At 37.3% G+C, this 22925-nt stretch overlaps 2 protein-coding genes across 5 annotated transcripts in view; one reads left to right on the plus strand and one right to left on the minus strand.

The window, feature by feature from the left end:
• The window catches only part of IQCK (IQ motif containing K), a 43719-nt gene extending 36750 nt beyond the window's left edge, over positions 1-6969 (plus strand). Inside the window, exons 10-11 of the mRNA XM_026858866.1 lie at positions 912-994; positions 5482-6969. Coding sequence (XP_026714667.1) covers positions 912-994; positions 5482-5604 — 206 coding nt within the window. The 3' untranslated portion in view covers positions 5605-6969. The remainder of the gene's footprint in view (positions 1-911; positions 995-5481) is intronic.
• A 1013-nt stretch (positions 6970-7982) lies between these two features.
• On the minus strand, positions 7983-22697 carry GPRC5B (G protein-coupled receptor class C group 5 member B). 4 transcript variants are annotated; one of them, XM_026858865.1, is made up of 4 exons: positions 21538-21559; positions 16674-17687; positions 11942-12054; positions 7983-8093 (listed from the first exon to the last, which is right to left on the minus strand). In XM_026858865.1, the coding sequence occupies exons 1-4, from the start codon at positions 21539-21541 to the stop codon at positions 8088-8090; spliced, it is 1137 nt and encodes a 378-aa protein (XP_026714666.1). In that variant the 5' UTR covers positions 21542-21559; the 3' UTR covers positions 7983-8087. The 4 variants fall into 4 exon arrangements, with proteins under 4 accessions (XP_026714666.1, XP_026714665.1, XP_026714662.1 ...); XM_026858864.1 differs by lacking the exons at positions 7983-8093; positions 21538-21559 and adding exons at positions 8237-10518; positions 22676-22697; XM_026858861.1 differs by lacking the exon at positions 7983-8093 and adding an exon at positions 8237-10518.
• Between the last annotated feature and the right edge of the window lie 228 nt (positions 22698-22925).

Consider the following 22925-nt stretch of genomic DNA (forward strand, 5'->3'; position numbering starts at 1 on the left):
AAGTTATAAAGATTACAGTAACATTTCATTTCTGAAACTATGTTGGGAATGTTTGAAAAAACCCTGAAAGATGATCATTTAGATAAGCCACGGAATACATGATCTTCTGAACTGTGCTTACACAGGCACAGCAGTGTATCTGCTAGCACAAGTCTGAACTAATCCTTCCGTACCAAAGCTGTATTTTTACCCATCACTCTGCAGTTGTTAATAATGATTTGTAATGGAAAAAAGAAAACTGCAATTTGGTGATTTTTCTGTGATTATATAAACATAAAATTTTTTGTTTGTTTTTCTGTTTGAGAGGAGAAATTCTTCATGGGTTTTGCAGTCTTTTTCTTTTTTCCTCTTTTAATCTTTTCAAGGTACTAGTGAAAAAATGGGATCATTTTTTCTGAAATTTCTGTTTGTGGTTTTTATTCATCATTTAGATATGCAAAACCAAAATTTCTATCTATAACTACGAGACACATTAAAAACCTGGAGAAAAGGCTGTCAGCAGTTAAAAAGTAAAACCTCCAAATAGTCCTGCAGCAAACTGGACTTTCAACTCTTTTGGTTAAAAAAAAAGAGGGAGAGGAACACAGGGAAAGAAAGATAACAAACTGTTAGTGGAGTCATAAAATACAATTCAGAGATTAGCAAAGAACTGGGTGACAGACTGCAGATCATACAAGCTACTTGCCCCTGACTTCCCTTTAAACCCAGACTGCAATACTAGTCACTTGGACATCTTTTTTGATGTAAATGTCTTTGATTTTTACCTGATCATTTGTTTCAGTCTGTGTAAGAGTTTAAATCTGGTGACTTTACAGAACCTATCATATTTTGCAAGTAGGAAACATTTCAGAAATAACTAATAGGTATAAATGCAGTTTTCACAGAACTGCCCAGCAAATTTGGCATTCCAGTTTTCTGCCTATGTTGGCTTCTGGGCAAGCAAATGCTTTTTCCTGGGGACCTGCCACTCTGGAATGATTTCTCTCCATTTCTGGTCAGTTCGTTTAATTTTCATCATTCTATTTTGCCTATTTACATGGAAAAAACCTGCATTAATCAATGCACTGAAGATGTGCTAGTTGCCTTCATTCTGGATTTTCCTCTCAGTCCATGGTCTTCTTCCCTAAACAGCCGTGTTTCTGTGGTGGTCTGTTCATGAGTTTCATATCACTGAATGATTTGGAGGACCCTTGGATAATCAGTAACAACACAGTCTCCAGTATATCTAATTCTGTGTAGTTTATTCTCTCCCTAAACTCAGGTGTTCATGTCAGTTGTTCATCTAATCTAATGCTTGTATCTTCCAATATTTATTTCCTCTTTATGCACCCTGAATTCTAAAAATGCCATCCAGATGTATTTAAATGAATTATTAATCTTTCTGTCAAAATATTAAACGAATTCTGCTAGAAATTTTTCAGTCCTTTTTTCCCATTACTGGATGTTGGTGTTTCGGAGTCTCCTGTGTGTCAGCTCCTGCCTCCCTAATGTGATCATAAGTGAATTAAAAAATGCCCTAAAATTGTTTGTTCTCTAAAGTCATGGAGGCATTTTACAAACGCTGTTACTGATTTGGAGAATTAGGTTTGTCCTGTCACTTTTATATATATCCCTTTTGTAGAAGCCTCTTCCAATGAGAGATCCTCTTGACAGTTCCATTTCAGATTCATGACTAGCGGGAATATCTATGGGCATAATTTTTTTTTTTGTTTGTTTGTTTAATGTATCTTTTTTCAATACATGATTTTCCTCTCATTAGTGACTGAAGATTTCCAGAAATGAAAGGTTTCACTCATAACTGCGTACATGCTGACTTCCAATAGTAAGAGGCTAAAATTATACACACTTTATAAAGAACTGTCTCTTTAAAAGTCAGGTCTTATTTCAGAAAGATTGCTGGTGGCTCCAATTTCGTGTTCAGGCTTCTTTGGCATTTCATTGGGAGGCTAGGGTGAAACTCCTTTCTATATATATATTTCACTCTAAGCCCCTGCTAATAAGTTATTCCAATAGATTTTCTTTAATGGATTTTCATCTTCTTACAGTCTGAGTCTATGGTATTTTTCATTACTGTTTTCAACTCTTTAAATTACTAAATGTAATTCTCATAGTTCTTATGATTTAAACAAAATAAAGAGTCTGGGTTTATAAACCTTTCATAAGCTACTGTCACAAACCAGTTGTGTTATACAGTCGTGCATAAAGTAGGTCATAGTTTGGTCGCTGTTATGCTGAAACAACCAAGTCTCAAACCAGAACGTCAGTCCTGATTCTGTATTAGTGCATTAAGATGACGGGAAAATTGTGTCTGTTATCCAACATAGATGGTAAAGATGTTTGAACTTAATGCATATATAAATAGACAAAGGCCAATCCTCAGATGTCTAATAGGAACTGTGCAGATTTTTAAGCACTCTGCTCCTGGGAGCTAACCAAAAGAGTAAACCCAAACATATTCAAAGCCAGTGCTGTGCTTCCTTTAGCTATCATCTGTGCCTCAGCACTGTAACACATACATGATAAACTCTGTCAAATGAGCTGCATTTCCAAGGAACGTGGCAGACAAGCTAATAGATAACTTTATTATAGTAGGAGTAACAAGTCAAAAATAACAGTTAACAGTTGTGCTAACCTCTTCAGAGCAACCCCCACCTCACCTCTAAGGAAATTAATCATAGTCTTTCCTACCGCTTATTCTTGTAGTGATGGTTATAGTGTCCTATGATTTAGAACATGCATGTGACTAAAGTGTAGTTTAATCAGTTTGGGTCTGTATTAAAAAATGAGAGTAATGAGGCTGAAACCTTGTGCTAACAAATTCAGCTGTCCTGACAGTAGAAACCCTATGACCTAAATAGATAGAAATCATAACATTGGAAATAAGTTAAATGAGATTATTCTTTTTAACTTACATTGTCATAAGGGCTTCAGTTGCTCTGTATTAGGAATTAAAACAGGAGCCATTGTTTTAAAACTGTATGAAATGCTGTGATCATGCTGCATGATCATGATTCTGTTACTTCTATTTAAATCTTATGTTGCACCTCCTTAAATTAGTGATTATGCATTCTTTGTAGATAATTTTCACACATTCTGTTACACAAAAGTCTTGGGAGTCAAGGTGTTTGTAATTTTCATGGGAGCTGAATCCAGCCTTCTGTGAGAATGGTTTTCTTGGCACTGCCCTGAGACTGGCAGCAGTGCACAGTTGCCATCGTCACTGCGTAACTGGCATCCTTGGGCAGTTTGTTCTGCCCGGTTATGTCCATACGCCTTTCCCCAGCATGCAGGAAATCTCTGTAAAGAAAAAGAGATGGTCTCCACTGCAGTAGAATCACAGTTCTGCAATGGTAGGAATCTGCCAGCATAACTGCACACAGTGACTAGGGACGTAGAGGGATAAAATGGGAACTGTGATATTAAAGCTCAAGTTGTTTTTTTTAAATGGAACTGGAAATAGAAATAAGTCTTTCTCTTGCTCTGTTAAAAGGAATTACAGGACTCCTAAGACTGAAGTAATTAAAAATCAGCATCTGAATGACAGGATTGTAAGCTAGTTGTTCATACTGACATTTACACTATTCATTGCTATTAGGTATGTGTTGTCTGAAAGAAATAGGTTAGATTATCAGCTAGTACAAGTTGTCCTAAACTTCACTGGAGTTATGCTATATACAAACCAAACATCTTCCTTAGGCATTTCAAAATATTTTAAGCAAGTTATTTCAATTTGAGGTGTCAGCCTGAAAAATACATTTTTCCAATGGAAATTTCTAGTGAAAAGACTTAGAGCCAGGCAGCTTCTTTCCCATCTTTCCAGTTTATCTGAATCCTGAGAACATCCTGCTTTTCTATCTGCATAGGAAGCAAGTATGTGTCGAAAACTATTTAAATAACTGCCTGAAATCCAGATTTGTGCTGACAACCTGTGCTTCCTGGTTAGTGTGATGTGATTTGAAATTGTTATGCTTAAGTAACACAGGTTATGGTAAGACATGGACGGTCCTGACTAAAAGCACTGCTAGCAGCTACCTTAATACCTGCCCATTTCAATGCGAAACGGTGTGTGTGAGCCCTGGGGTGTTTGAACTTGTTGAAATTTTTATGAAATATTTTCAAAGGCCGGCCTCATCACATCAAGGAATATTAGATAAAATGCAATAATTAATATTTTGTATATGGGACATTCATAGTCACATGGGATATTTAATCCACTCTGACTTGTTTCCCTTGCCAGCTGTGCAAACAAAGGCCCTAAAATCCACAAGGGTCTTGTACCAGCAAGGCACTGGGCACATATTGCCTTGAACATTGCAGAACAGAGTGCATATCCTGCCACTGCAGTCATGTTTTTGGTTTCTAAGATATTCTCTATATTCCTCATCATCATCCATCACTTCTCCTGTATGATGTTTTCTATACACTGAGAGCTTCCAGGTTGGTAGCACACTGAGCACCTTAAATTAGCACATGGGCCTGTTGCAGCCTGGTATTCCGCGTACATATCAAGAGGATTTTGTTGGTGTTTTTCAGTTGCATGCATTGGAAGGGCAACTAAGCTCTCCTGAAACTGCATGTACAAAAGGGGATTTTTTGGGGCTTATTTGGTCTCCTTTTCTTGTGGCACGACTTTTATATATAAATCTCTCAACAAACTTGATTGATGTGAAAGGTGTACAGTACAGCTGCATCTTCTAAAGTATAGGGAGTAGAAAAAACAGATTTTTATCTAAGTTAAAAGGCAGTTTGTAAAATATTAAAATATTAAGAACAGAATATGACAGCTGAAATCACAGTAGTAGAGGAACCAGACTGTTGTATCAGCAGAAGAAAAACATTAGGTTAATCTGTATTACAGCATTCTGAAAGAATACAGAGCTTTGAAAGCAGCTTTCACTAGGGGGTGGGACATTTTACTTTTATGTAGAGCTTTTGTTCATTTAGAATTGTTTACTCCAGCAAGCAACCCTGTGCTCTTTGTTTGACTGATTTTTCCCATTTGGCAGACCCTTTGCAATCACATGGATAACATTCCTCTTTCCACTGAGACATAGAAAAACTATTCTTTATTGACCTTGCTTGTTGTCCTAAATGACAAAAATATATTTATATACTAGGTGAACTGTATGACTTAATGACTGACTTTTAATTGAAAATTCTTCAAAGCAAAAACCTCAAAGATCTGCTTTCATTTTTTTTCAACAATCCAGTAACTTCTTTCTAGCAAACAACTGCCCTCAGCTACACATGCACAACTCCCACAGATGGCACCGAGAACTCTGTACGAGTGCTGAAGCTGTGTCAAAACAAAAAAATGCCATGCATAGAAGAAATGGGTCTTTTAATTTGGGTGGGGGATCTTTATTTATTTATTTATTGAACAACAGAGTATTTGCTGTGGAAGTTTGGATGTTTACTTGTTTGTTTGTGTAGATGTTTTGGGAAGTTAGGTATTTAATGGTCTATTTTGTATGGTTGCAGTGGGAAGCAAATTGGAAGACTTGGAAGAACCCACACGAGATCATTCAACATCTCAATTTTAGTTTTCTCACCAACATCACAAAATACAGAGCTCATGGACTAAACTTTGTGGTACTGATTTAGAAACACTCTTAGCATTACAGTTTTACATGTGATGTGTTGTAAATCAAAGGGAGATTATGTAAGGACCCAGCATGCCAAGACAAAATTCAGTCCTAGTCTAAGTGAGCACAGTTCTGTTAAAACAGGTGCAATTGTGCACATTTAGCCAAAATTTTTGAGTTGCTATTTATCTTGTGTTCCTGAACGCTCACTTGCAAGCTTCTCCAACGGGGACAAAACTCTGGATGAAATAAGTGGGGTTAAACCCACATGTATGCATGTGTTAAAACTAAATCCAGCTAGTTTAAACTGGAGTAGCTTTACTGACTTCTGCAGAGCTGTGACAATTTACACAAATCCAAGCTCTGTTCATAACAGTCTAATCTTCAGAAAGGCTGTGCATCTGCAATTCCAACTGAAGGCAATGAGAGCTAGGGTTGCTCTGCATTTCTGCAGGGGAAAAAAGTCAAAGGCTCTTTTGTTACCACTTAGCACATGTGCTGAGAGAGTGTAAAATTAAGATCACAGTGATAGCATTTTCAGCTATCTTGTGTATGTGTACTTAAATGAGGTGCAAGCAGAATAAAAATCAGATGGGGCCCCTTGCTAAGGAGCCCTCATTTTTTTACTGTCTTGTCAACCATAGTTCTATTTATACCTTTATAATTTCACAATTAGAGAAGATATTTGCAGTTCTGCTATTAATTCCATACAAGTAAAACAAAGGTCTAGTTGTTTTGAATGAAACCATGATAATACAGACACCCTCCAACTCTTGCCATGGTTCAACATGGATTTCTTCCATCACTTACGCAGACTTTGTCTTTGCTACTCTATCAGTACCCACTCCTCATTTTTTTCCTGGTTGGTGATGCTTGTTGTTGAACCACATCAGGAAAAAAATCAAACCATTTGAAGAAAAACCTCTCAACCTGCATTCTTCAACCGCAGCTCTATGACCCTATCCCCTCCTTTTCATAAGCCCTAGCACTTGAGCCAGAACAGGAAACTGCTGAGCCAAATGGAAAAAAAAGTAGCACATGCAGTTTTAAGAATTTGGCTGCTCAGTTCTTTGACTGGCTCACCGTGGGTTCGATTGGTGTCAGAGGTATGGGTAAATGGTCACATCCCCACAAAGGTGGAGGAACATGCCCCTAGTCGCTAGGAGCTGGCTTCCTTTAGTTTAACTTGTCTTATAGTGCAGAATTGCACCCACAGTATCACCACAGGACAACGTTGAATGTACCACCACTAGTTTACTGTAATGGAAAAAGTTTAGGTGGATTTCAACACCAAGTTAACACCAACATTGTAAGTAAATAGTAAAGCCTTTATTCTTGTTAAGAACAGCATTTTGAAAATAAAACATTTGCCCATGCTTTACAACCTTTGTAGTTTTGTATACTTATGTACAGTCATCATGGTACACATTGATTGTCTTGAAAATCCTTTAAAGATGTACTTAGTAAGATACCAGTATGCAACAATCAGCGGAAAAAAGGGTACGTTATAAAACACACATTAATACATTTAATAAATATATATTATCTATCAAAAACGAGCTTTAGCTCTCATCAATTAATAAAAAGCACCTGCTTTGTAATCCTGTAAATTGGTAGAAGAGTCCAATTGTTTTATTATAAAAGCTACAATGCTCCCTTTTGCATGGCCTTTGGTTAGACCCAAGGCATCAAGCTTAAACAAAGCCAATCAAGATGCCTGTGTTTAGACTAAAACCAGAAACATCTAGTTCTACAGTATTTCATGTACCTTTTTTATAGAAACAACTGTATGTATTGAGAGTGTTCTTCTGAAGATGCTATATATTATCTGGCAAGTGTCAAACACCCACAACTCCTCTGAAAGCAAGGAGAGGATCTGTAAAGAATGGCTTTGAACTTTTTTCCAGCCATTGATCAAAAGCCAGTTGTTATAAATCTTGTGGTAATAGTTTTTTCAGATACTTCACAATTTCATTTTTCTGCAAGGAAACACCATGAGCACATAACCATCAAGAGACAACATAGTAGCTTTTATAGCATAAAAGCTAATTATAATTAACTGAACTGCGAAAGGCTTGTGCTTACTTACTTATGTTGTTCACAGATGCTCTACATTCTAGGTAACATCCATAAAAGGCAAAAGTAAACAATTTGTTTACTGTAACAAAAATATAAGTTAACATAAAGGTGCCTTTCTTCAATTACAGTTTTATTTGGGGAATTTTACATCACAGACTAATGACTTAAAAAAAAAAGTTGCTTATTACTAATTGTATAAAGTTGGAAAATAAAGACCCTCCTAATCTATTGCCACACCTTCACCACCACAAATTAAACTCAATCCTGCTAATTTTTAATTTTGTGAATAGTCCACATGACTAACCCATTGAGACTAGTCACATGAGTAGCAGTTTTTAGGATCTGGCCATATCTTTGCATAAGGCCTCAAATTCCAAACAACATCATCAGGAGCAGGATTGGGAACTCTATTTATCAATTCAGTCACATCTAGAAAAAGAAAAAAACATTTCTTAAGGTAACTATATCTTGTACAGATTTTGTCCAAAGTCTGTAAAATGTGTATTATAATTCATAAATCTTGGCTGTAGCATGATAAGCTTTTTAAAAGAAAGTTGTCCTACCATTTATGCCATGGTCATCTTATATGTTTTTACAATAGAATTTTATGAGGGTTTTTTTTTTAAATTGGTTTTTAAAAGCAAAATTCTGCAGGCAAGTGATGGTAATAGGGTTTTTATTGTTCCAAATGATGCATCTTCTGGGTAACTATTGTTATTTTAAATACTATCTTATTTGATCAAAGCTTTGCTTAAAACAAACAAAATTTATTTCTAAGTTGCTGGATAGCATGCAATATCCACCCCTACCCTACCTGGTTACTAAGGCTGTCTAGTTAGTTACAAAATAAAATAAGCAATCCCTAAAACAAGCACATGCTTCCTTTGCCTCAAGGAGGGAAGGGCAGGGGGGAGCTAACATACTCCTTTACTCCATGCATGATAGAAAAACTTTGCTTCTGGAAGAGAAGGGCTTTGAAATAAAACCCCATAAGATGATCATGGCAAGAATGGCAATATATATTTTTTCTGTATATATATACACATATATCTGTGTGCAACACTTAGGGTCTGGTCTTGCAGCCTCTGCACCTGTATGTAGACCTACTGGTGTTGCTGGAACTACTCATGGGAGTACAAGTCTGCAGGACTAGGTTCCTAATTCAGTAGAAATGGAGGTAAATGAAGAATCAGGAAGACTCTTGAAAAATAAAAAGCTTGTCTTTCTTTTGCAGTATACAGCAAGTAACTTCCTTCTGTGAAGCTACTAAGCTATTAGGTTATTTGTACATTATAGTTTTTTTAGTTTGAAAATATATATTTTTATTACAGCATATGCAAAGTTTAATTGTTATATGTTTCCTATGCCCTCAATTAAAAACGATTAGCTTTTAGTATTGAGGAAAGCTAAGATTAACATTGGCCAAACAGTGAGGATACAATGATGTTTTCAATGTCCGATATGTATTAAATGTTAAATAAAGGAATGATTGCTTAAACATAATGAAAAAACATGGCACAAACAATGGGCAATGGGAACCTTTTAAATAACCTGGAGAAAACAAAGATAAAAAGCTTTGAGAGTCTGCCTTGTATCAACTCAAAAAGGGGAGGGGAGGGGGAGGAGTGGGGAAGAAATCACCTTAAAAAAAACCAAAAACAACAACAAACCACCTCCAGCATGGAGATTCTACTAGCTAGGCACTGAAATGCACAACCACATTTAAATGCACAAACAACTGCAGTCAAGGGGACTACTCACATGAACAGGGATTAGAAAGGGAGGTCTTGACCCTATCTGCTGCCCAGTTTCTCCTCAAAGGTGGTCAGGACTTCTCAGCTGCCACCGTTTTCCTGCTTGACAAGATCAGTCCAACAGAACAGGCTGGCTCAGGCATTACAGTGGGTTGCCTTTAATCCACTACCACAACGAACTCTTTCTGGCAAACTCGAGTCACGTTCTCTCCCAAGCTAAGTCTTTGCAGAAGTATATCCCTCCAAAGTCTCACTTAATGGCTTCGTCCATTGGAGACGTGAGAGCGCGGGGCTCTGCTCGCACTCAGGACTGAGGCTGGAATAACAGGGACTGGATCCCACGGGGCTGAGGAGAGCTGCCTCTGTGCTGGACCTACGCTTTTTCTCTCTGCCTCAAGAAGCTCCATAACTCGCATGAAACATGCATTGACCTTTCATCCCTCCAAAACTGCATTTCCTACACCAGCTTTTTAAAGAGAAGGAGTACCAGTCTACAGCGTAATGCTAATTTAGTTGCCACAGAGTGACAATGCTTGACTACACATGATGCTACATGACTGTACAGTACAGCTAGATAATGAAGCAAACAAGGTACTTCTTATGACATTTGAAATGAAGGGAAAAGGAGCAAAATGGAAAGAAATCCTGCATGTTTTCACACTGTAGTGGCAATCTCTTGTGGCAACATGAATTAAGTTTAGGCGAGAGGAGGGTATTTTGCAAGCAACTGGCAACCAACAAAAACAGGCTTGCCTTGCACACTAGTTACAGACGAGAGAATATCTTACATTTCAGAACGCAATATCCCCCTCTTCCAATTTAAGGTGTGCCTACTTCTATTTTAAATCAGATTCAGCTTCAGTTTTACAATTTTGTTTTTGCAGTTATCAGTTCAGTGGTGTTCACATTTAGACAAAATCCTCTGTAGGATTTCAAAAGCTCCTGGATGTTTTGTTGCTTTGTTCTGGTACTGTTATGGATTCCTCCCTCAAAGACACACTGCCAGGGAACAACATCTGCAACAAGGATTCTCATTCTCTACAGCCTACAGCCTTTCACCAGAGGTGTCGTCCAGTGTAACTTGGCGGAGCAGTTGGTATCTGGAAATAAGGATAATAAACCCATAACTGAGAGATCTAGTCTGTTCAAAAATCAGTGTTATCATACTACAGGTACATGACAGCTTTCCAGACAGTAGTTCCAGAGTGAAGTGACAGAAGGAAAGTCATCTTCCATCCATGCAGTACATTTAGCTCTCTGTAAAAACCATGACTATATATACACATTAATCTCTCATTTTACTGTCTGCTGTTCTCCATTAAGCTTTGTATCCACCTCAAACCAAAGCAAACTAAACAAAAAAAAACCCAAACCCCTCAAAACAAATCCTCTAGCTTCTCATCCTTAAACTGCCTTTTCTCTGAGCTGCATATTCTGGTATCAGAAAACATATGCATAGATGAATCCAAACATCAGAAGGATGCTATTCATTACTGACAGCAAAGCACAAGCCTTTTCGTTTTATTCAAGTTGTATGTTTCCCACTGTCATATTCACACAGGAGAATCCTTGCATCTAGTCCCTCTTCTTCACTAAAATTGACCAAAACTTTACTTATTTAAAAACAAAGAGACCTGCAACCAGTTCATGTTATTTAGTTTAAAATGTAGTGGTTGAGTTATGGACTCAGCTCATGATTAAAAATAAAGAAAACCCAACTCACATGAGTAAAAACTGGCTCATGGGTAGATTTTTAAGAAGCATGTAGGTATGCATGAAAATTATGGGGATGAAAATTCTTCCTTTTCAACAGTATACCTGGTATATGAGATGTCTTCAAGTGCACATTACACAGCATGTGAAAAACATTTAGAAGGTCTGTTTGGCTTCAGATCACCAAGACATTCTTAGAACAACCAGGCTACAGAAAAACGGATCTATCAAAGAATGGCATGCCAAACTATTGTCTAAGAAAGAAAAGTCAGTGCTATTAACATTAAAATATTCTGTATTCCTCTTTTATGAATCCCTTTCCCAGAGATGTACACATCTGTAACTTAGAATTACATACATTTTACAAGAAAATCAGAGGTATGTGAGAGACCACTATCTGCAACAATGATTCTTATTTAAAGTAATGTACTGGCCTGTAAAGATTTGTTTGACTTGCATCATCTTGAAAAAAAATCAGGTTAGAAATTATGTCACTTAATAGTTATGTTAAATACCTTAACACAGATTTCATTTGAAAGGGCCACTGAATATGCAGTTTCACCAAAGAACTTGGTTCACTCAAGCTACACTTCAGAATGTGATCGGCCAAGTAAAGAAATGCAAAATACTTGGTAATTACATCTTTTCTGGAGGGAAGGGAAGCATTACGTGCATACTTGCTGCCCAAGTTTTCATTTACAGCTTTCCCTCCTGCTGTGAAGAAGCTAAAAGCAGGTTTTTCAATTAGTAGTGGTTCTATATATCAGTGTATAGCAAAGATTTCTTAAATCATCACATTTTGATACTTACAGTCCCACCATTTAGCACAACTGCCATCTCAGTTGGCTGATAAACATTGCTTCTAAAAGGAGCACTAGGTCGGCTTCCCAAACTGCCGTTTCGAAATCCTGCCGTTCTTAGCGCTGTGTTTGGAAAAGAGAGATTGTTCTTAGGAACACAATTAATGCTGTGCATCTCCTTTGAAATCATAGAAGTATCTTGCTTCCAGTTCAGTTATTGAGAACTTTGCCACTGATTTTAACTTTCAATGCTGCCATACAAGTTTTCACACTGTTTTTGAACAGCAGTTTTTCTTATGTAGTTGGGGATGGATCTCAGAAGAATCGGTTTTACATAAAATTAACTCTTTGCTGTGGAATGGGAAAAAAAATATTGGAACCAAATTTCTGAAGTTTGCTTAGTCTCATTTCAATAGGACCTAAATAGGACCAAACCTCTGACATATCTTGCCCAGTGTATTTTGCAAACTGCTTACTATATTGGTCTGGATACTGTGGGGTTAAGTAAAATGATGTTACATCTTGCTTTCTATCAAATTCAGAGGACAGTGATCCAAAACATTGCTCGAGCCAGTAAGCATGCTCACAACACCCCTGAGCATTACTTCAGCATGACTAGTGTATAAGGATTTTCCAGATGTTTCAGATTATATTTACGCTGAGAAACTAGAAATACGAAGTAAATATTGCTTTCAAATAGCTTAAACATGTCAAATGACTGAAGCAAAAGAGAAGATACTGATTGTACTTCTGAATGTTTATACCAGAAATACATCAGTCTCTCCATTAAATTTAGCACAATTTTGGATTCAAGATGTATATTCTGAATGAGAGATATGCACAGTTAGGGATATGCTCTTTTTTCTCTAAACCAGTCTGGGGATTGGCACATACAAACTCTCTTTTTCCTTTGGGGGTAAATAACAGCTTCTCTGAATTCAGATGTGGCCAGAGAACAGAGCTCATTTATCCACGGGACTCGCGTGGTTACAATGGGCAATACTCATCTGTGAGCTCCTAGATAGAAACATGCCTAGTTCAGGCACCTGGGGCGAGAATTTATCTTAGATTTAATTCAAATTACAGTCTACACTCTGGCTGAAATCATGACTGGGCTGAAGTTTACAGGAATTTCATCATAGACTTTAATGAAGTCAGGATTTAATATAGTTGAGTTTCTCTGTGTGGAACAAGATTTAAATGGATCCTATTGCCATATGCCATCCTCTGTCCACTGCTACTCTTCTCTTTGGGAGCTATGCACAGAGATGAAGAACAGTATTGATTTAGCACAGAAATTCAGAAATCCAGCCCTGCAAATGCTCAGTTGTTGACTTCAGATACACACAGATGTCACTTGCTCTGTATTTTAAAATTAGATATTTTTGCAGAACACTAGGAGAACAAAAGATGAAAATTCCAATATTTAGAAAATAATTCTAAACTAGAATTATGTATTTTTTAATTTATATTTAACCATCTGAGGGTCAGTAGTTGTCTTTCTTTGTAGGTTGGCTTCAAACACAAATGATTGTGCTGGTATTTGCTAGTACACATGAAGAAAAATATATAATGGGTACTGTCATTAAAATATTTACAGATTTACACAAAATATTGACACAAAATTTCTATGGTCATTTCAAAGTTATCTTAAAGAACCAGTAAATTCAGTTTTATATTGCTAAATTCTCCTTTCCTAAGTCTAAATTTCTTTTAATATGAAAATCAAAGACAAAGCTTGTGGACAAAATACTAATTTTGGAATTTTTTTATCATACCTCTCTAGCATTTCTCCTTGTACTTTTTCCATTTCTATTAAACACATCTACTTGCATAGAGTATGTATAGGATAAAAAAATAGCGCCAAGATTTGAGCAAATGTCTTGTCAAAGTCTCCTTTTAATATGTTTAAAATGTTAACTTTGCTTTTAGGCATTGGCTCTGAGGGTGACTTCTGTTACTAAAAGTTATTAAATGAAATTCAGTGAGTACCAGAGCTGCTTAGGCATGGGTTTCCTGACAGCTGTAGCATTCTATATTTTGCATTCAGATTTTTCACATATAAAGCAAATTCACTTTGCCTTACAGTGGTTGTCCTACTAGTGTGCATTGCACTTCCAGAGAGCACTGAGAACTCATTCAAGTTGCCTTTTTCCAGCGTTACTAAATACTTTACTAACATTTTTACAAGACACAAGGTATGAAAATAACTCTTCCAAAGAGATAAACTTATCTATCATATGAATATTAAAACCCAAGGTTCGTATGTTGCTTAAATGATGTTTAAATATCTGACTTTAAATTTATTTTATGAATGCTTAATGATACTCCTGGAATAGAACAGCTCTTGTTATGTGTAACTTGGAGCTACGTTTTGCTGAGAGAGAGAAACTTGGGAGAACGGATGCTTGTTTGAACCTATAGTTAAAAGGTAGTTCAGACTTTTAAAATGCTGCTTAAAATATTAAAAAGGCAAAATTACTAAATTACGTTGTACAAGTATTAATGGAAATAACAAGAATTAATGGAAAGTATGTTTATCCAAGCACGTTTTCTATTTAAACCTAACTACTTACTAAAACAAATATTAGTCAGGGTTTTTTGTTATTGTGTCATCCAAAATTTTACAACCAGTAGTTCTTACATTTTTAAACATCATCATTAAGTATAATTGAAGAAAGTACCCTTCCTTTAATTTCTGAACTCTTAATGATGAATTCTTGAATTAAGGTTAATTAAATGAATAAAAGAACATTCTCTGCATACCTGCAGAGAGCCAATTGCTAATAGATTCCAGGTGCTTAGCCACTGACAACCATCAGCACAGTGATCTGACTTAAATTAACACTTCAGCAGCCATAATATGTGACTTGAATATTATGACCTATATTTACTTTAAGTCTCTGCCATACTGGCAAGTTTTGTCTCCAAATGCTGTTGTCATAAGTCTTTACTTAAAAAAGACCTCTGCAAAGGAATAATGAATCTGTTTTGATTTATTAAAAATTATGTATCCTTCTCCCACAAGCTATAGGAATAGGAATGACACACATTTATTACAATAAATATTAATAAGGGCATCAGATAAGGAAATCTATTTTGTATTGAACTGCATAAGATTCAGACAGATTAAAACAGAACAGAAACTGCACTATAATAAGACACTGACTTTATGGCGATCATACGTCTATCCATTTCACTAAACAACTTAATCACTGAATGATTAGATCAAAAGGAGCTTCCAGTTCCTTTTTTAAAATGTATGCGTGAATGAGAATAATACAGAGTGAAAGATCTACTTTAGTTCTTAGATCTGCTTTAGTCAGAAATAGCTCGACTAAAGCCACTGCAGTTACCTTACTATGAAATTAAATTAATGGGAGATAGACAGAGGGGAAGAAAAAAAAATAAAAGAAAAAAGAGTGCTCTTACAGTCCGTAGTGAAGCTGCCTCTGCAGCTCTGGAACGTTAGTAATAAACAATCATGCTTTTATCCATGTGATTTTGTTTGTTTTACCACTGTGCTTGGATATACTCACAGGATCTTAACTCCTTTGTGTTTGAAGCTTCTGTACTACGAGACCTTTAAAGCTCCTGCTAACACATTTAGAGGGAAAATGCCTTCCTGACTCAACATTGTGCCAAACAAGAGTGCCATTTTCCTCCATATCTGGTCTATATCCAGAGGAAAAAAATCAAACCCAGAGGAAATCAAGGATACATAAAGATGAATAGGAAGGTGAAGTGCCTGGACAACATGCCCCAAGCCTCCTTTTGGGGGCTGCCAAAGCAAACTGGCAACTATTGGCTGGGATAGCAAAGTCCTCAAGTAGAGTGAATAAAAAGCAGTTGGACTAGTAACAAAATCCTTTATCCACCTGTGGGACAGCACCAGACTGCAACCTGCATTAAAGAATTCCATTGGGATCGTGCTTCCCACCGCAGGTTAGATAAGCATCCCTGTGTATCTTCTGATACAGGTTAAATGTTCCCACAATGGTTTGGATCTCTTAATCAGTTGTTGCTTGCCCTTTCAGTAATCACTCAAAACCATTTTCACTGCAAATTTTAATGATGTGTCATCACACATTGTTCTCTGCCACCCAACAGCTATGACAAGGAAAGCAGCCATTACCTTGGAACCTCTTATCTAGGCATACTCTGTTCAAATGTTAAAGCCTTCAGAACAAAGACTGTCTTTGAACTTGTCTATATGCCACTTTGCATTTTCTTCCCTCGCAGTGTCACAAAGTAGCACTAAATCCCTTTTCAATGGAAACGGAATTAATAATAATTATTTTGTTGCTCAAGAGGCTGAGTGCTTTGTAACATAAAGCATGCTCTTGATTTTTTCCTGCATTTTTGCAAAATATTTCATATTAAATGTTGTTAACTTATAATGACAAAAAATGTCCTTTAAACTATTTTAAAACAGAGCTCATTTTCCCCCACAGTTAATTGTTTCAGTTTTCATTGTCAGCTTTGCATTTGAAATTGTTTGTTTTTTCAATGAACACACAAAATTCAAAAGAAAAACCAAACACATTTTCTGTATTGCATTTTTTAAATGTTTTTCCCCCACTAAGTGGTATCTTAATGAAAATTTTTAAAAGGAACAACATATAGTGTGCAAAATACAGCATTCGTAATGACCCTTGTTTTGAACATCCCAAAAAATGCCTCATACAGATGATTTTCTTTGCTACTACAGAAAAATATAGTCCTCTATAGTAAATTCTTACCTGCATTGTGTTCATCCATTGAAAAGGCTTTATTTTCCATGTAGCTCCGAGGAAGCTGTATATCTTCCTCAAAAGCAGTTTCACGCATCCTTGGCTGTGAAGTATCAAAATAATTGGGAGTGTTTTCCTGCTGTGATGGAAGGATGGTACAGTGGACCTCTGGGATGGCATGAAAAATAACAAACACCCAACCACTGGACACCAGTGCAATAGCAAGAGTAGGATCACTCCATTTGTCTCTTCTCTTTAGCTCAGCATTACCAAAGAGGTACATAGTCAGCCAGGCTACCCAAATCAGAATGGAAAAAAAAAGTGTTATAATGAGGCATACTCCATTTTTCTTCCATTTCTTGAACTTTCCACAGAGAGTGAAAAGAGAAAATCCCATGGTAAATACCATCAGGAACATAACATAAATCAAAGCCATAGCAAAATCCATTGGTTCATAGCTGCAGGCCAACTTGTTATCTCTGACAATTGTCAGTATTAACCACTCAGTTGCAATAATGACCTGAACGAGCATCAGGCAGACTGCCACACCAGCTAGATGCCAGCCAGATGGACTCTTCCCATGTCGAACTAGTCTACGAAGTCTCCAGGCTTGAGCTAGCAAGCACGAGAAGCACAAAGCAAAGATAACTCCCCATAGAAATCTTCGGGTAGAGCACACCATTTCATCTTCTTGTATGATGAAAGCAAACGTCAGCCCAAACAGCCCGAGAGTCCCAAAAAGAAAGAGGAAGTGCATTCCCAGGGGACTCTTCTTCTCTTTGTCCTTGATGAAGGGCAGCCTCACCAGCAGAATCAGCATCAGCAGTAACGTGGTCAGCACACCTGCCCCCGCAACTGCCTCCACAACTATGCCCCAAATGGCATCCAGGTCGCACAGGTAAACGTACTGAGGGAGAAGATCCAGTCCGCACCCTCTGGATGTACTTGAGTTTTCAGAAGAGCCATAGCTGATCACGAAGAGGAGGAAGAAACCAATGGCTGGGTAGGTTTTCATTTTTCTGTCTGAGACAACAAAATATTTGTTTGTTTAGCTACAGTTCACTTTGGAGGATTTCACAGCAATTAGAAGCACAGCTTGTTTCAATAGCCCATGTTTACTGTTTTTTTTCCACTGGATTTGCAGCTGGCATAGCCCACCCCTAGTCCCCTTTGCTGCCCTCCCAGAAAGCTGCTTTTGCCTGTTGTACTCAGAATGCAAACTGACTTATTTCTGTTTTCTCACAGATTGAAAACATTTCCAAACACTGCCCCTACAAATATCCTAAAACACAACAGAAAAAGTGATGTATCCTGTTGCAAAATAATACATTATCAACAGTACTTTATGGTTCAAATTCAGGTGCTTAAAGTACGTGTAAATTGCACTGGGTGCGATGCAAGTGTAAGTTATATCATAATTAGACTGCTTCACAGCCTTGCTCCTTTTACTGGAATAAAGGCAGAGTCAAAACCATTTTTTTTCGTTAAGGATAGAGCAGTCTCAGGAAAATAAACATTGTGCTTTTTTTAAAAAAAAAAAAAAAAAGAAAAAAAAGAAAAATCTTTTCATGCTTGGTCAATAGGCAGTTATAATATTCACTCCTTTCATTCTCTTCCAAAGCCCAGGTATTAGATTGCATTTGCAAATGGGAATGGTTGGCTAGAGAAATCCCATATTCTGTGACAATGGTGCATACATGCAGTGTCATCAATCAGCTAATCAAAAATGAATGACTCATTGTGCTTCTTCACAAGTCTAAAGCCATTCAAAGGAAACAACCAACAAAAAACAGAGCATCACTTTCCCTGATCCAGACTGAACAATAGTAAACTCTCTAGGAACACAACACGTCCCACTCGACCATCAGGACCGAAGGCCTGGATGAATCCCAACTTAAGTTTTAGGAAGAACACAGGTTAGGTGCTTTAAGGAGATACACATTACAGCACTTGCTTTTATTAAGCAAAGCAGGGCAAAGGAGATGATTGTTAAAAATGTAACCTTTAAATGAACAATCTGTCCCAGCGATAGCTGCCCTGTAAGGGCAGTCTCAAGTGAACAACTATGTGTACCAGATATGAAACTTGATGCTGTTAACCTTCACTTGCATGAAAATGTTCAGAGTAAGATTTCCATTTTCATGGTATGACCATATGGATGTAAAGCACCATATAGAGGCAATAATGTTAGTCACATACCTCACGTGACGTGTTAAAGATATAAAGCAAGAAGCAGAGAAACTCACGGTAGCTCTTTTGTAAGTTAGACAAACAGCCCTAAATGATTACCCTTCTAAAGATATTTCATAAGAAATGCATTTAATGAAAACATCAAAAAGTTTAATGAGAGTTGAAAATGGTTTAAAGTACTGGTGCAATATTGAACGTGATCAGTCATAGCCAATACAAAAACTATTTATGTAGACTGTCTGAAACAGTACAGAGTCTCTTAGCTGAGAACTGTGAGGTTGCTTCCTGTGCATTACAGTCCTATAATGACCAAAGTTAAATCTTGAGGATCTCAGTCTTCAAACTAATGTTCATTCCCCCTTCACTGCGTAATGACCAATGCTCATTTTCGACCTCTGCCAGGAGACAGATGATGGAAATTATGCTGTTTCCTATTAGAGGCACCAAGACAGCAAATGTGCTAATATAAATGCATAATGACTTCATGGTCTTCATTCATACAACAGACAAAAAAGGTTATTACAAAACTTCATCTCAGAAGTGGAAGCTGCGAAAAAGAATGTGATCTGGGTTTAGACAAATAGGAGAAGGGTAATCGATGATCTTTGCCTGCCCATAGAAATTATAGTATCCTTACACTGCTGAAACGGCTACAATGTTTTAATGATTCAGTGACCTGTTGCTAATTAATGATTTTTATTTATTTTTTTACCTAGCTGTAATTTACTTCATGGTGAATCAGTAGAATATTCACTTGTTTATATCTGATTTGTATAACAGGCTTCTCAATTACTCTGTCACAACACATTAAAAACACTGACTTTACAGACGGAAAACTAATCATCAATTAAATATGGTTTTTTGTATTGAATATGGTTACACTCAATTAATCTTCTTGCCCCATGAGTACATAATTAACTAGAAGGAAACTTTCTGAAGGTTATTTTGCAATTCCTTCTATGGACAGGTAGTTCCTACTTCAACTAGTACATTTACTTTTAGAATATCCAAAACGTCCTAAAAAGTGTGAAACAGTCAGTGTCTGCTGACACAGAGAGAGGAAATCCATTAGGATCTACTAAGGCAAAGCTGCAAACCACTGGTACCAATTTCAAGTAGCAGGACATCATATGGAAAATTGCTCAAAATTTATTCTAAACGCCACCCAAACTGGAAACAATAAACAGCCCTTAAGTGAGGATCATGTTAATTTTCCACTATCTTATTGCTTACAAGTTATGATATGCATGTACTAAATTGGTTTCAATACTAGCTTTATTAGCTACTCTCTAAAGACCTGGGGGGTAATGAATTAAGTGCAAGTATCTCCAGTTCTATGATATTTTCCAGTTTTCTGGTTACTTTATTCATGTCATGTAACCCTCATGTGATTGAGCTATTCTAGGACAGTCTGTTTCCATGGAGATTGTGCTGCATGGGTAAGCAGTCATATTGTCAGCCCATCATTTGTTTCCTCTTCCTATTTGGAAGTGTTTGGGAGGGGGGAAGGGAGGGTTAATGAATTTTGAGTATTTCCCCTTCCATGAAGAAGTAGCTTCTTTTGGGAAGGGTAAATTAAGCCATGATGAAATATATTGAGAATTCAGACAGAATATAGAATCAGAAATGCAGAGATGTTCAACTCAAGAAGAGTTTTCCCAAGTTACTTCCATTTGTGAAATTACTTTTGGGAGAGCTGATGGAGATGAACAGTGGTTCTCTTAGAAAGCTTCTAGACAGCTATAGTATTGACCAAAAATTCTCTAGGACTGCTGACAGGTATTCTTGGCAGATCATATTCCTACCGAATGTCAGGAAGTTTTGCTGAACAGTGGATCCTGTCTACACCAAAGCTTGCAGGCAGGGCTCAAAATCTTTGAATGAGAAATCTTTTTTTCACCACTGTATCAGTATAACCATGTTTGCCACCTGTTTACTATGTATTTCTGCCTGACTAGGTAAAAACTGGCAAAGTTAATAATCAATCCCCGGTGACAATACCAGCCAAAATCCTCTTTCTAGCACTGGTACTCAGCACTGAACTCAGACAGCTCTATAGACAAGGGAAAACATTGCATTACAACATACAAGTTTGGCAAGGGAATACCACTGCTTTAGCTGAAACCATAGATTTAATAAATTTAAGGGAAAACTATAAAGGTTTTTTGTCAGAAAAGTTGTTTTGGAAAAGAGAAGTATATCAATACGGGGTTTTTATTAAAACAGTGTCTTCCTCAAGACTGCAGAAGATGGCAGAGTCCTGTGTCTCTCAAGATTTTGTAGTAAAGTCTTCGTTCTGCACGTTAACACCAGTAGTTATCTAAATCAATAACTGTAGAGGAATAGTATTTTTACCTCTTTATGCCTAGATTAGCAATTAGTGAAGTTATGCAACCCCACAGTAGTAACAATAGCGCTGTATTTGACTGGCACTTCACTTTTATTACCAGAGAGGTACAGCAACAGTAATACAGAAATGTCACAGAAACATTCCAGCACAGTTATAGTAAGTGGCACCGATATATCCCCCGCACAGCTGAATGGAATTGTTCATACAAAAGGAAATCTGCTTGAGATTTCCCTCTCCCTGATTCCCCCTCCCAAATTATATTCATTAAAACTATTAAGCCAACATACCTGAACAAGCAATCACAATCACTTAAAATGAATCAAGAAGCCTTACACATCTCAGGCAAAAGCAGCAAACAGTCAGCAGGACAGCTTCCAAATGCAGTCTTCAGCTGTTGGTCCAAAAATCTGCTCTCAATGACAACAGTAATAACTCCACTGTTTTCAACAGAGCGAAGTCCCCTACGTTATCTGGTGTAGAATCACTACAGAAATGGCAGACACAAAGCTGCCCCAGCGGGTACAAAGTACAATAACAAGCAACTAAGCAGAAACAGCAAATCTCACAGTTGTCATCAAAAAGTTGTCACAGTTAAAAATCAATGAGGCTTTCAATAGCTAAAGTCTTCTGACCAAAGATTGCAAATATCTCCCAGCTGGTCAAAAAGATACTGCTGGATGCTGCTAGAGTATAAAGAATAACTCCGTAACCGTGCAAAGATTTAAGGTTAGCCTATTCATGGTTAGATGTATTATCTGTTCCCCTTTTTAGAGCCCTAATGTTCATCAACCGATACAGGAAGATGCATCCAATCACAGAGAAGAAAATCTAGTAAATAAAAGCAATAGTAACACAAATAGTAACCTGCTCTGCCACACATAGGCAGAAGACTGGTTCACTGTACAATTTCCAAAAGAAAACCGCCCCCACCACGAAGTGTTGTGGAGAGATGCTAGTGAGGAATTAATCACAGCATGGGATCTCTGCCAGCCCCTTTTGGTCAGATCTGAAGAATGAGCTTCAGGACTGATAACAGAGCAGCACCAGCCAAGCTGAGATCAGACTATCGAAGAGATGTATTTCCAGAATAATAATTAATAGTGCGATTGTGCTTTGTATGCAAAAACAGAGCAGTGATTTTAGACATCCCCTGCATTAGAATAATACACATCAATCCACGTACAGCTACACAGTTACAGAACCAAGACCCCACTCCAAAAAGGACACGTAAAAGTACTGTTTGCATTTAGAAATACTTTGCAATGCTGAATATTATATGAAATTATTTTTCTCATGTTCTAGGTGCTCATAATTCCCTCCGGTCAGATTCTGTATATCACCTGTACCTAGATACTTCTAATGCCTGATGTTCATTATACTACTGACAGCAATCAATGTTTTTCTTTTCTTTGCTAATTCTCAGATTATTTCTATTCATGTCACAGCCTCATGACAGATGGATTTCCTTCACCTGATTTCTTCCACTGCAGCGAGAGAACACCTCAGCACCGATACTCACAGCCGGTGAGTACAAGCGTTATCAGCCGCAAAGAGATAGTACTACAGCGAGGATCACCAACCTAGGCGGTTAGGTTCTGCACGCAGGAAATCCTGTTAGCCTCGGGATAAACATTAGGTCAGGTGTAAACAAAGGGTTCACATAAGTGCTAAATCCTATCGCTGTTCGGCTCCGAGGAGAGGTAACACAGAGACGGGGGGGC

Source organism: Athene cunicularia (assembly GCF_003259725.1).
Source record: "Athene cunicularia isolate RWA chromosome 14 unlocalized genomic scaffold, athCun1 chr14_part1, whole genome shotgun sequence".
Lineage (NCBI taxonomy): Eukaryota > Metazoa > Chordata > Aves > Strigiformes > Strigidae > Athene > Athene cunicularia.